Source organism: Fomitiporia mediterranea (assembly GCF_000271605.1).
Source record: "Fomitiporia mediterranea MF3/22 unplaced genomic scaffold FOMMEscaffold_9, whole genome shotgun sequence".
NCBI classification, from domain to species: Eukaryota; Fungi; Basidiomycota; class Agaricomycetes; order Hymenochaetales; family Hymenochaetaceae; genus Fomitiporia; species Fomitiporia mediterranea.
In genome coordinates this window covers 3,014,585-3,028,730 of record NW_006760394.1, presented here as the reverse complement: position 1 = coordinate 3,028,730, position 14,146 = coordinate 3,014,585, and the positions used below count along the sequence as shown (strand labels likewise).

At 36.6% G+C, this 14,146-nt stretch overlaps 2 protein-coding genes across 2 annotated transcripts; both read left to right on the top strand.

Moving 5' to 3' along the window:
• Nucleotides 1–3,610: 3,610 nt before the first annotated feature.
• On the top strand, nucleotides 3,611–12,949 carry FOMMEDRAFT_159481 (uncharacterized protein; the record flags this gene model as incomplete). The annotated part of the gene is made up of 5 exons (XM_007269399.1): nucleotides 3,611–3,616; nucleotides 11,948–12,061; nucleotides 12,156–12,365; nucleotides 12,435–12,726; nucleotides 12,825–12,949. 5 exons carry the CDS (start codon nucleotides 3,611–3,613, stop codon nucleotides 12,947–12,949), a joined length of 747 nt encoding a protein of 248 aa, XP_007269461.1.
• Nucleotides 12,950–13,232: 283 nt separating this feature from the next.
• Nucleotides 13,233–14,128, top strand: FOMMEDRAFT_159480 (uncharacterized protein; the record flags this gene model as incomplete). Its single annotated transcript, XM_007269398.1, has 4 exons — nucleotides 13,233–13,412; nucleotides 13,472–13,661; nucleotides 13,736–13,819; nucleotides 13,893–14,128. Coding segments are annotated over 4 exons (690 nt in total), but the record flags the coding sequence as incomplete, so codon positions are not given.
• Between the last annotated feature and the right edge of the window lie 18 nt (nucleotides 14,129–14,146).

Sequence of the window (14,146 nt, the reverse complement as noted above, 5' to 3'; positions counted from 1 at the left end):
GCTAGTAATTGTTGTATATTTTAAATATGTAAAGTAATGTTTCACTACTTGTAGTAATGTGTTTAGGGCTTTGTAGGTAGCATGCTAATTGCCCAGTAATATAAGATATGTCTGACTGTGTGCAATCTGCAACATATCTTAACAATTCTACTATATTCATGTATAGTATTGTTTCATTATTACTTTTGTTTGTATTGTACATATTGTTTGTATTGTTAGATAGATCTATTCTGGGAGTAATAGGTGTTTGTAGTGCCTTTTTGTTTTCAAAGTGGTAATGCTTGATTATACTTTCAATATAATGCTTTTGCCATAAGCTAATCATTCTTTGAGGTCTATCTCAGCTTATTTCAATACCAAGTAACCAATGTATTTTGTTACTATTAGTGAATACAACATGTTGTCTTAACACATGTTTAAATGCTGTTATTATAGTAATAGTTTTGCCAATAATTGTAATATTGTTAATGTGTATAAATGTTACAAGAATTGTTTATTATTTTGTTTCTTATAAAATACAGTGTGATTGTAATTAGCTTGTTCTAATCCAATCTTAAGTAGTAGTTTGGTAATCTTCTTGTACTATTGTCTACCTGCTTGTTTCAATCTGTATAATGCTTTATTTAAGTATAATGCTTGTCTAGGTTTAATATCTGTAAGTAGCCTGCCTGGCAGTAGTTTCACATAAATGAGTTTGTCCTCATTTAGTTCTCTGTAAAGATATGTGGATTTTACATCTATCTGATGTATTTCATAGTTCTTAGATACTGCTCAAGATAACAATAATTGTACTGTTGATAGTTTTGTTACTAGGGCAAATAAGTTGTCAGAATAGAAGTCTATTCCATTCTTTTGAGTGTATCCTTACACTACAAATTGTGCTTTGTATTTGTCTATTTGGCTGTTAGCCAGTCTTTTAATTTTATAGACAAATTTTGTTCCAATTATATTTGTATTTGTAGGGGGGATAGTATATATCCATGTGTTTTGTTGTTAAAGTGACTGTATTTCATCCTTCATAACTTTGATCTACTGTTCTTTGTCTATACATGTTATAGTATTGTAATATGTTAATGGATCATTATAAACTTTGTTGAGGAATTTGTTAAATTCTGTTAGATACATAGTTAGGTTTATATTGTCTTTGTAATTTAAACCTATAGTTTGTTTAGCCAGTCTTTGCTCTTGTGTAGAGTGTTGTATGACAGGTTCTTTATCTTTATTATTGTTAATAGGAAGAGTTTTATCATTGTTTAATGTATCACTGTTATGATTATTCTCCCCTTCAATCTTAGACATTGGTTTGTCTATGAATTGTACATTGTGTTTGACAGTAACTTTATTATCATGACACACTAAGTGACCTTTACTGTTAGTATCATAACCTAACTATTGTGTGTATTAGCCTCTAGGTTGTAGTTTATACATTTGTTTGTTCTGTATAATACAATATGTGCTGAATTCTCATATATTATCTATTTGATAATGTTTGTTATACTGTTTGTAATATGGTGTTGCAAAATTAATAGTAACTCTTAGTGTTCTGTTATGAATAAATGTTTGATATTATACTGTATATACTCAGAATTTTATAGGTAACTTTACTGATAACAGACATGTATGTACACTGTTAAAGATAGTTTTATACATACATTCTACAACTCTGTTCTGCTACAGTGTATCATGTACTGTTAATCTATGTATTATTCCTTGACTTTCAATATACATAGTAAAGTCTTTACTTAGGAACACTGTATTGTTATCACTTTAAAGAGTTTTAACTCTTATACTGTACTGTGTAAAGAGTCTTGTTGTATACTTTACATATTCAGTGAAAGCATTGCTTTTATACTGTATAGGTAACATAGTTACCTATTGTGTAGCATTATCTACAATGGTAAAAAGATATTCATACTTGCTGTAAGCTTGTACTAGGGCAGGTTCCCAAATATTAATGTGGAGATGATCTTCATAAGATTGTGTAAGAGGTGTAGTTTGTATTTTTGGTATTTCATTGTGTTGTATGTTTGCTTTGATACAATCTGTACACTGTGCATTTTTATTGTCTGTTATCCTTTGACTTATAATCTCAGAATACTCTTGTATGAGTTTGTACAAGTAATTGAAATTAACATGACCCATTTGTCAATGTAAATCAATGATAGTGATTGTGTTAATAGATTGTTTATTATGATGAGAAACTATCATATACAAGTTATTTTGTACATGTATTTCACTAATCTTTGTATAAGCAGGAGAATAAATAATACATTCATTGTTTTTTTTATTAAAACATATCCTGCTTTACATAATAGCACTTTACTAATGAGTATGAAGTTCAGATTAGGATGATAGTATACATTTTGTAGTGAAATTGTATTCACCTTAGTATGCTCATTGGCTTTGTCTCATAGTTTTATGTTAAATGTTATTACTCTACTTTTGCTAAGTGTGAATAACAATTTATTTGTAATTGTAATGTTTATTAGGGTCAAGTTCTGAACGTTTGTAAGACAGAACAAGTATAGAGTAGTGTGTACATTTGCACCAGAGTCCAATATATTAATACAATATATTAGTTCAGTATTATTATAATGTATTGTATTGATACATATGTTTGGATTGTAATTGAACTCCTTAATGACTTCTTTTGTATTGTCAAATGAGTTTGTAAAGTTGTCTACTTGCATGACACCATCCTCTTGTACTTTGAATACTGAGAATACATTAGATTCAGTAGATAGAGCAGATTAAGCTGCTAAAGCTTGATACTAAGGCTTCTACAATTGTAGACTCTAGTATTAGTGTTTCATTAATGTCTTTAATGAATACTGTTTTGTTATTACCTCCAATAAATACTGCTGTATTAAGTACAGGTTGAGACAATATAGTAGTAGTAGTAGAAGTAGTAGCTGTTTACCTATACTTTTTCTTTCAAGCTTCTGTTGTTTTGCTTGTTAGAGGGTTTTAGCAGTCTTTTAACATATGCCTGTACTTATTACAGTTGTAGTATTTAACTTTATTATAAGGCTTTGTTTTGCCTTTAGCTACACTTTTGCCTTTTGTTTGTAGGCTGTCTTGTTCAGTATCTTGTTTTGTTTGAGAGTACTGAGAATGATACTCAGTATATATGTTTTGTAATTTGTGTATCAACTTAGCTAGTGTTAGAATGTCTTTCTGAGCTACTGTAACTGTTAGTAGTTGATTATAATAGGTAATCTGCCTGTCTAGCATTGTTACTACCCATCTATACTCACAAGGAGTAGCAAGGTTAATTGCTGAGATGTATGTATCATTATTAGGGGCTTTATTATGTACAGACAACTACTTGTAGATTTGTTTGATATTGTCTAACATCTTATCAAACTGTAATACATACTCTTTTACTATAAACAATGTAGATATATCTACAGTATGTGTCATTGTTGTTTGAACATTGTATTGTTCAGAAAGCACCTTTATAAGACTTCTAACACTTGTATGTGTTATAAAGTTTGTATAAATTGTATCACTTATTGTTTTCATTATACAATAATACAAAATGTTGCCTGTATGTATGCTAGCATTATTAGAGGAAGGGGGATTGTGCTCAAGATGGTCTGAGAGTATTATGGTAGTGAGTACACTGTGTATGTATAAGTACTATATCTTGTATCCCTTTATACTAGCCAACTTTTCTGTTCCCTTAAAGAACTTTGTAATATTAGAGTCCTTCATTATAGTGTTAACAAAGGTATACATTGTAGACAACATTATAATAGGTTTAGAGGGAGAGGGAGGTCTAGGGCTTAGTGTACTAGTAGGAGGCAAAGGCATTCTGTAAGAGTGAGTATGTAGAGGCATTCAATAGGTACTAAGTGTAACCTCTGAGGTTACACACATGACTTTAGATAAATATAAAAGGGCTATTTGTAGATTACTTAGATCTCATCTTTGTACTTGCTCCTGTACTTAGGTCAACCTCTCATCAATCCCAGGTCTTTGCCTGTTCTGTGTTCTTGAGTGAGGCTCTAGCCTTTACACTTTTTTTTGAACATTACAAAATTTGAGGATTACCTCTTATCTGCTGCCTTTCACTTGTGCTACCAGATTGTCAGCCTCCCCCTGGCTTCCCCCCCACACATCCACTATCTACTACACATCTACAGTACTCTACAGTAAGACTCTAGTTAATTACAAGCTTCACAATTGCTACACTAAGATCCTGTTCAATATCCTGTTCACTCTTGAGAGCTTATAGGGACATTGTTATCTGCCTTCACTGTACTACCCTCTCCTAACAGACCCTTGCCAGATTGGTCCCTGGATTCTAGGAGAATGCATCAAGAAGAGTGTGTGTGGTTGTACCAGAGTTGTGTGTGTTACACATTATTGTGTGTCTGGTCAGCTGTCTACAATCAAGGTTCTACTACTCAAGAATATACTTTTACTGTACCACTTTGAGCAGATTATCTATGTCTGTCTCTACTCATGCTTCCCCTGCTACTCATTACAACCTCAAACCAGAGAACAATCAAACTTGAGCTTCTCAATCCTAAGAACAATGCTAGTCCTGAAATTGTGCAAGGAAGTACTATCTTAATACTACTACTAATATCTGGTCTGGAACTGTAGTGTAATTCTCTTCAGGAGCTGCAAATTCTATGCTGACAGATACTGTCTACTTTTAGTACAACAGACATTACAATTGAGCTGTCAACTACAGTATATTCATTGTATGCTTGTTGTACCTACTATAATATGTATCTCTCTATTATTAAGGTGTTTGTCAAGACTGTCTATTCCTTACTATACTATCTCTTGCTCTGTCACTGTCTAGTGTCTACTGTCATTGTCTACTGTTTACTAAGGGTATAAAGTCCCTTTCCCTTCCCTTCCTGTTTCCTAGGGTATACAGCCCCTTTTCCAGTTGTGGACCTAGTTAGGGTACTAAGCCTCTACTAGTGTCAATTCTAGTCTCAGACATATAGGGCCTCTACTAGTGTCACCTCCTGTTTCCTAGGGTATAAAGTCCCTTTTCTAGTCATGAACCTAGTCAGAGTACCAAGCCTCTACTAGTGTCAATCCTAGTCTCAGATGTTTAGGGCCTCTACTAGTGTCACCTCTAGTCCTGGACCTAGCTAGAGTATCAAGCCCCTACTAGTGTCATCCAGTCCTTTCCTTTCCTGTCCTGTCCTGTCCTGTCCTGTCCCTCTTTGTCCTTCTAGTATGAACAGAACCCCTGTTACCTCTACACACTCTGTTTTACCTACACACTACTTATACTCTCATTACTCTCAGAATTGGTGTGTCAATTTTGTCAACCTGGTCCTTCTACTCCTCCTAGCACTAACACACACCTGAGGATAGCTGTTCACTTCTCAACCATACATTTTGATCATTTTTTACCTCCCCTAAGTAGCACATACTAGCTTAACTGAAGAGTTGTTGAGTTCTCTTTATTATACACCCTGACTTCTACTCATACTCTCTACACCTTTTCATTAATGAGTCAAAGTCTTTCTAGGCTGCTTGTAATACTGTTCCTTATCAATGGCTTTGCTTGAGCTTACATCTGTCTCAGTCATACTATCTCCTCTATTCCTATTAAGGTCCCTGTGTGTTTTCATTAACAAGTTGAAGCTTGAGTCAAGGCTTTTCTAGACTTGTAACTGTGTGTTCCTTGTCTCCTGTTCTTACATCTTTTATTCCTTCTTCCTTCCCCTCCCCCCTTTCTATACCTTTCCTTTCCCTCTTCATTAATTGCTTCCCTACCCCCCCTTTTATTTCTTCAGAGTAGGGAAGAGTGTAACCTCTGAGGTTACACACATGACTTTAGATAAATATAAAAGGGCTATTTGTAGATTACTTAGATCTCATCTTTGTACTTGCTCCTGTACTTAGGTTGACCTCTCATTAATCCCAGGTCTTTACCTGTTCTGTGTTCTTAAGTGAGGCTCCAGCCTTTACACTAAGGCTTATAACCTTTTAACAAGTATAGTAGGAGTGCTCTAAATACTCTCTCTTATTAAGACATTAAGCAAGTGTCTGCCTTATATACTACATAGTAAAGTCTGATAGTCTGAGACATTCTAAGTACAGTAACTCTACATAAGGCAATTGGGGATTTCCTAATCCAGAGCACAATCTAATACTTGTAGTTTGTAATCTTTTACAAATAGAAATTCATTACTTTTCTCTTAATAAAACCTAGTATTATTTCTACTTGACTCTTAGGGAAATAATAAAGTCCTGATTGTTTTATATACTGATTGACTTTAATAACAAACTTTGTATACTTCTGTAAGTCTGGTTCACCTGAGTATACTGTAGGAGCTATTAGTTCTGTACTGTACATTTGTATCTTTAATTTAAGGAGTTCTTTATTCTGTTTCTTCCTCAAGTGTTTCTTACACTTCTTAGTAGCCTCTGTATCACTTGAATCAATATTTAACAGTTTGAATAAAGTATTACTTTGATTATTGTCATTAGATGAAGAGGAATCTGAATTATTACTATCTGAGTCTGATCCTAGGTTGAGATTTCCCTTTCTCTGTCTCCTAGAGCTCTGTATTACTCTGTATACATAACTATTCTTTGCTAGGCTCTCTGAAGGTCTTACTGATACAAATATACCTTTCTGAACATTATTCAGTACTTTACTATGTCTGTGTTCATTGTTTGTTCTTAAACTATAGCTAGAGCTATTCTTATACTTACTGTACTTAATATATGTCTTTGAACTGTATTGTTTACTGTACTCTGAATTAATATTGTTCTCACTAATACTACTAGTGTATGCCTTGCCTGGGACTGCTTTCAATTGCAAAGTATTGCTATAGGATTGTTTGTTCACTGATTTAATATAATGTATACTCTGATACTCTGAAAAACTTGGTATTTCTATTTAAGATTGTATATATCCAGGTAGTTCACTTTCTCTCTTATACCTAAATCTGGCTAGAGTGTTGTATCTATTGTAGTACTCCTGTACATTACTCCTGTACAATGTATAGTCAATATTTACTATGTATAAGGTTAAACACTTGATTTTGTAAGTGTATACTTGATTTTCACTCTCTAAATCAAGTACTAATCCTTGTAGTTCTAATCTGTATTCACTTTTACTATCCTCAAAGTACTGTTCTTGTTAGTAACAGTATAGAGGGGACCTGAAGGCTTAGTAAGGGGACTCAGGCTACAACTATTAAAACAATCAGTATTATACTAAGAACTGTACATTATATGTAGACAATCACAGTAATCAATTCCAAACATCCATATGACTTAGAAAAGTATATTCTGAGAACACCCAACTATTCTGTATTGTAAGTGTTTGTAAACAGAACTGTAAATGTGTACAGTCTCAGAATAGACTTACACACACTGCTTACCTTACAGGACATACAGATCACATACTTATTACAGGCTCAGAACATAAGTTGTATTACAGTAAGTGGCTCAGTAAACCATTACATTATTATTGCTCAGATCAAAGTACTACAATCTTCTAATCAGATAGAACATTAGAGTAATTAAAGTAATGATCTCAGGAGACAGCTGGAAATCTTAAAACTCTCTACACTTTGTCTACACTAATCAGATAGTAATAGTATAAGAACCTTCTACTTCTTTCAATGTAAATCTTGCTTTTCCTTTTGTATAACATTTCCTATAGCCAGAATACAGACTACTTAAATTTTCTTCATACATTTTCACCCTATTTTCTTCTAACCTCTAGTAAAAGGTTCTCTTATTTGTTCTGCATATTTTGTTATTTTTCTTTTGTTCAACTATAACATTTCCCTATTAGTACTATACTTTTTCCAGAACTCAGAAAACTATAAATACAGTTACTTATGTACTAGATACAGAGGGGAATTCAGTTAGTTCACCTATTAATTTAGCTCTCATCATTTGTCTCAAAGTCCTCTAGTATAAGGTATAGTCTTAGTCTTTATTGTTTCTGTATTAGTTTGTTTGTTGTGTACTTTACAAGTACACATTCTATTATTTATGTCTCTCTTCCAAGGTTGTAACTGTACTAGAAGAACTCACACCTGTTCAGAACCACTCTAGTCTTATAAGACTTATAGTTTAGCTCCCCCTCAAACTTAACAAATCACCTGTGTTCTTCTTATAGACACTATAAAGGAGTTTCACTATCCTACACAACAGAAATATAGAACACAAGTACTAGAATGTAGTCAGAACTTGTAAAACAGACAGAAAGAGAGAGTGAGACAAGTACAAGGTATATAGAGTAAGTCTAAGAGTACAGGACTACCTAGAGTAGACAAGATCAAAACTATAGGACTAGTCTGATCTTATACACTTATATATACTAAACTATACAAGAGTACTCAGGGAATGATGAGCCACAAGAAAATGAAGGAAGGGACAGTCAAAGATAAATGTACAAAGAATGAAGGGATAGACAAAGGGTAAGAGACTATAGAATGAACAAAGAATGAAGAGGTGGTCAAAGGAACAGAATAATAAAGTAAGGAGGGGTAGTAGTAAGAGTCTGTCTGTATATAGTTTATAAACAGTACTCCTGAGGGACAGAAGTCCTAAGTTCTAGTACAGAAGGGTGTAGAACCTACAGAACTGAAGGTGCAAGAGTAGAGAACTGTAACAGTTCTGTTAATACAATGTCTGTTTTGCTTAGATAGTCTGAATTAATTTCACAATTGTATTAAATGTCTAACAGTTCTGGTTTTCATTCTGTTCCTTACACTTTGTGTATTACTCTTACTTTGTACTTTCCTTTTACTTTCTATGAATACAATTATTTGTCTGGACTCTTGAGTGTTTCTTCTACACTCTTGTATTAATAGTTATAATCTCTATTATCTGTTAGTACTATAGTATGTCTGGCTTTTGTTCTATAGCCTACCTAAAGTATTTCACACTTTTCTGTTACTATACTATTGAGTCTACTCTTGTTTGATGAAGGAGTTGCTTTCTCCTCTTCCTAAAACATTCTATCAAATTTGTACATTCTCTTATTCAAATCTTTAATGTTTATCAAACTGTAGAATAGGCTAACATGTCCTATATCTATCTTAATTGCTCTAGCTCTTACAATGTGTCTGAAGGTCTTACTTACCTTCTAGAAGTCTTGTTCCTTATTGAATCTCTGTGGTTCTGATACCTGGCTCTCCTAACTTTTGTTACTCTTGTGTTCTGAGTCCTAGCTACTTTCTTTACTATCTAAAAGGGTCTTAGGTGTTTAATTACCCTCTATATTACTATTGTTAATGTGTTTCTATTCTAAAGTAAGTGTGCTCACTAGATACTCATCTATACTCTCACTAATACTGACTATATGTACTCTATAACTCTTGTACTAGCTTGTAAATTCCTTAATACTTACTGTTAGCTCTCTATATCAACTTAGTAAATTCTCAAACTAAATTGCCTGTCCTCTATTAAGTGAATCTTCAAACTTGGTAGTCTAAAATTGATCAAGCAAACCCTCAAGCTCAATCACCTGTACTCAGTCAGTTGAATCCTTAAACTTAACCTTCTGTACTTGATTAGACAAATCCTCAAATCTAATTGTCTAAGTGTTTCTACTCTTTATACCTTTGTTTACTACTCCTACAAGTCTAGTAGTGTAAGTACTCACTAGTTTCTACTCTACAGTGTATGTTTGACTAACTATATGTGCTGGTACAATTACATACCTTAGTTCTATGTTACTTGTATGTAAAGGTTCATTAGGGTGCCTCTAGCCTTGTACAGACAAGGACCTATCACCTAGTATAAGTTTATTAGGTTGCCTTCAGCCTACAAGGGACAAGGACTTACATTCTAGCATGTTAGTATTAATATACAGACTTGGGTACCCTCTAGGAATTGTCTGTTAAGGCTTAGCAGTCACATTGTAATCAATATCTAATAGGTAATCTTGTTGTCTATTACTTGTAAACTTGATACACACCTGTTCATTCCTTTTTGCCTTTACAGATGCCTGGTCCTTGACCCATCTGATTGATACAAACCTCTAGTGTATCCAGTACTAGTCTATATTAATATGTGCTAATGTGTTCTAGAAGCATTCTACAGTATTCTAAGGGCCTGTTCAGTGTGTATAATGTTGTAAGATACTCCTGCCAAAAAAGAGTGTGTGATCTTACAAGATCATAGTGTGTCACATTACAGTCTACAAGCTGTTCAGTGTACACAATCTTAAAGCAGTATCTTACAATACATTGCCCTTCTCCCACCAAAAATGAAAAACAGCTCAGACCTGTTTTTCATAATGAGATTACAGTATCTCATTTTGTTTTTCATCCACTCAGCACACACTACACTACAAAAAAAATCTCAAAAAATCTCAAAAATAATGTAGTTGTAGGGGCCTTTCAGAATCAGGCTTTATTTTATTTTTATAAGTATTGTAATATACTTATCTTACCATTCACAAAAAGTGAGCATTCTGTAACAACTCAAATGCCAACCATGAGAAAAAAGTACAAGATATTCCCACAGTTGACATCATAATGTGCACTTGTGTACATCACAATCTTACAGGATCATGATCTAGTACAATGTGTGCACTGAACAGGCCCTAAAGTATTATGAACCTACTAAAGGCTAATCTAGTAAGTAGTCTCTGTTTCTACTCAAAAATTGTAACTTTACTCATGGAAAATTCCTGATAGGTACTAGACAACAAGGGAGACCTAGGGTTGATCAGACTCTTCAGTTCCTTAGTGTCTAGCAAGGGGTTTCAGTACTAGGTGGGTACAGTCAAAAATATGTAAGGAAACTTACTGTTCCTTACAAGAGAATTCTAATCACCCTTAGTTCACTCAACTACTGACTAGGATAACCTAGTACTTGAGCAAGGGGTCAGGGGAAAAGAATCCTCTTTACCTAGTAATTAATACTGTCTTTTATAGGGTAGTACACATGTAGATACATGAGGAGGAAGTGTAACTAACTACAATGAGAATATATGCACTTGTGGGTCTCACTGTGTAGTGATCTGACACAATCAGCAATGTAGTAATAATAAAATACAAACTAGTAAATCAAATCCTTACACTACCCAAAAATGTTTTATCTAGAGAGATTCAGTTCAGTAGTGCTTGGGAGATAATTGTATGATCAACATACCTCTTTATCCAACATTGTCACTTGAATTGCGTTTCCTGTTAGTGAAATTCTGGCCGAAGAAATTGTAGTACAGACAAGCATGGTAGACCAAGATAGTCAACATTGCCCTGCTGAAGTAATTTGCAGTAGTGTAGGTGGAGAAAAACAATTGCACCACGCTTGGATCAGTGTCTTCAACATCAGAGCGGATGAAGAATGAGTAGGCACGTCCGTAGTCAAGAGTCTGATTCGCCATTGGAGAAGAGAGCGCAAGGAAGTACAAGGGAAGCTAAGGATGCATCGCAGACTAGTTGTCTTCTTATAAGGATTATGAACAAAAAATTGATACGAAGTGTGATTCTGCTTTGTCCGAGATGCAAAATGAGAGCATTCTGCTCGAAGTTTCTTCCTGCAAGATCAAGTAGCTGAGCTGGGACACGATCAAGCGCTGTTGAGACAATTTGTAAAGGAAGCAGATACTCATGCTTGTTGCACTGCGATGAAACCGAGAAAACAAGGGCACACATGGACTTCGCGTTGGTGATCACTGATCAGCGGTAGGCCCTTCACCCGTGACCGCAGCCCCTCTGATATTGAAGAAGAGCGTGAACTCGATAGTTTGATTTACTGCATTGCAGGACTCGTACTTCATATCAAGTCTCAAGGATGTATCGAATGATCTCTAGCAGCATCCACAGCGAGTTGTGACTATTGCCGCAGTTCGTAGAGGTTCGTAGACCTGTCATCGGCCGTTCTTTAGAACCGCAACATGCGTCGAAGTCTTTGTTGAGCTACATAATACATTGTCTAAATGACACCATACACCATACATGTCATTTCAATACACCTTTCATGTTAGAGCATGGTGAAGAACGAGCCGTTGCCCCGACCTCAATCATCCCATGACTGGACAACCAAACTCCTCTGCAACCCTGCGTCTTGGATCGTCTGCGCGTCCTCACCCAGGATACGGGTCAGCTGCATGGTCTGAATCGTACAAGAACGCGTCAAGATTTCAGGATGTGCCCGACAGAACATAAATTGTCAATTGGATACATAAACGGTAGTTCTTGAGAGGTTTGGACATGGACATACGCATTGATCATGTTCCGGATGTCCCTTGCAGTACTCGTGAGGGTCATTCTCATTCGTACCCTAATACATCATTTACTAAAGGCAAAGATGCTGTGAGCCAAGCAGGCACACCTCGTGCCGTCTGCAAGCTAAATCGCTACAACCATGATTTCTTACATCTCATCTACTTTCATATTTTGTCCGTAAGCATTCTCGATCTTCAGAGTTCTGCTGGCGCCGGCACAAAAGCTGTAGCTGTAGGAGACTGAAAGGGTTCCACAGCTGGATCCTCGGGTGGTGAATATGCACGTTGCATTGCTGGGCCATTGCCCAGTGCCTTTGAATGCTTGACGAAGATGTGGCCGGGGGAGTATATAATTTCTGTGCATCCACTTAGCTACACGAAGCTCAACAGGCTGTCCATGACGGACATTCAAGAGATTGGCTGGTGCTTGTCTGTGTATGCACGAGAATATATTTCAGTGTACATTCCACACTGTTTTAATGGGATTGCATTACCCTTGGCAGAGATATTGATGGTACAGGGGATCTCTGCATTCGCAGGTTCGTTACAGTCTAGCAGCAGCCTGTTCTCAATTCCGAACCCATTGTGCCAAATCTAATGCAACGTGTCACTTGCTCCTTTGTTGGATGTTACTCAGCAGCAGAGTTCGGATTGGGCGCAGATTTGCTTTCGACTTCGTTGTTACCGGGTGTACCACCAGACCTACTGAACGTACTGCATGGTGCAGGCACTGCAGACAAGCCAGAAGGGAGCCCAGCATGAACAGGGAGCATGTAAGGAAATCAATTGAGTGGATGATCGAGAGAAGACTGACTCGGCGCCCTTTTTTGAAGAGGTTTCTGACTAGGTCGGCGCCTTGTGCATCTGAGCCATCGCCTCTGCAGATTGGATTTCATACAGCAAGACGACAACGACGCGCTGGAGGCATTGTCACACAGCGTCACACTATATCGTCTGGTGACTGATTCACCCGTCGCACAACCGAAAAGCACACCCCCTACTGCACACTCATTCAACACACGTTCGTCTCTGTTTCTCATTCAACATGTCCTCCACAAGACCAAACACTCACCGTTATGTTGTCTATCTGCCCTACATTGAGAAGGGCAGGGCTCGTCCTTTTCGCGTTTCAGAGGACGCAGACGTCCAAGACCTCATAAATGAAATTTGTCAATACGCAGGATACAAAAATGCCTTGGACAACCAAATTGTAGACCTTTACAAGGTTTTTCTTCGACATCTCCTATTCTGTCATTGTGCTGACTGACGACTGAAATTTTTCAGTGTGGTAGTCTTGAGAGGAAGCCGCTCGAATCACTTTATGGCCGTGCCTTAGACTGGCTTCGTGGACACGCAGGTGATGGTGGAGAAAAAACGCCTTTGGATCCTGCAGACCGTCTGAACGAGTATTTCCCTGAGGGACCTACCTCGGAGCATGAGAAGATGGTAGATATTATTGCTATGGTTGGTTCAAGTACGTATTTTGTTCTCTTCCCGTCCACAAGATTTGGCCGGTTCCTCGCAAGTTTGACTAATCTGTATGTACAGCTGGGGTGTCATCTTCTGCAGAAGGCCACAGAGATGACAGTGAAATGACGGACATGATAGATATCATTGCTCTGGCTGAATCAAGTACGTATTTTGTTCTCTGCCCGTCCACAAGATTTGGCCGGTTCCTTGCACTTTGGCTAATCTATATGTACAGCAGGCATTCCGGCCAAACGCTCGCGTCCTAGTGAAGAAGAATCCCCTCAGGCATTACAACGACAACGACAACAACAACTCCAGGAGAGGCCAGTACTTTTTCCCACAGAAGCAGGGGCATACTTTCATACAGACCCTGGTGCCTTCGGTTGGCAGCTTGAGCATGTGGATGACTGGTGGAATTTCTATGTGTTCTGGACCAACCAATCATCCGACATCGAGGTCCAGCAGTCCGTTGTTGCCCTGCCACAAACA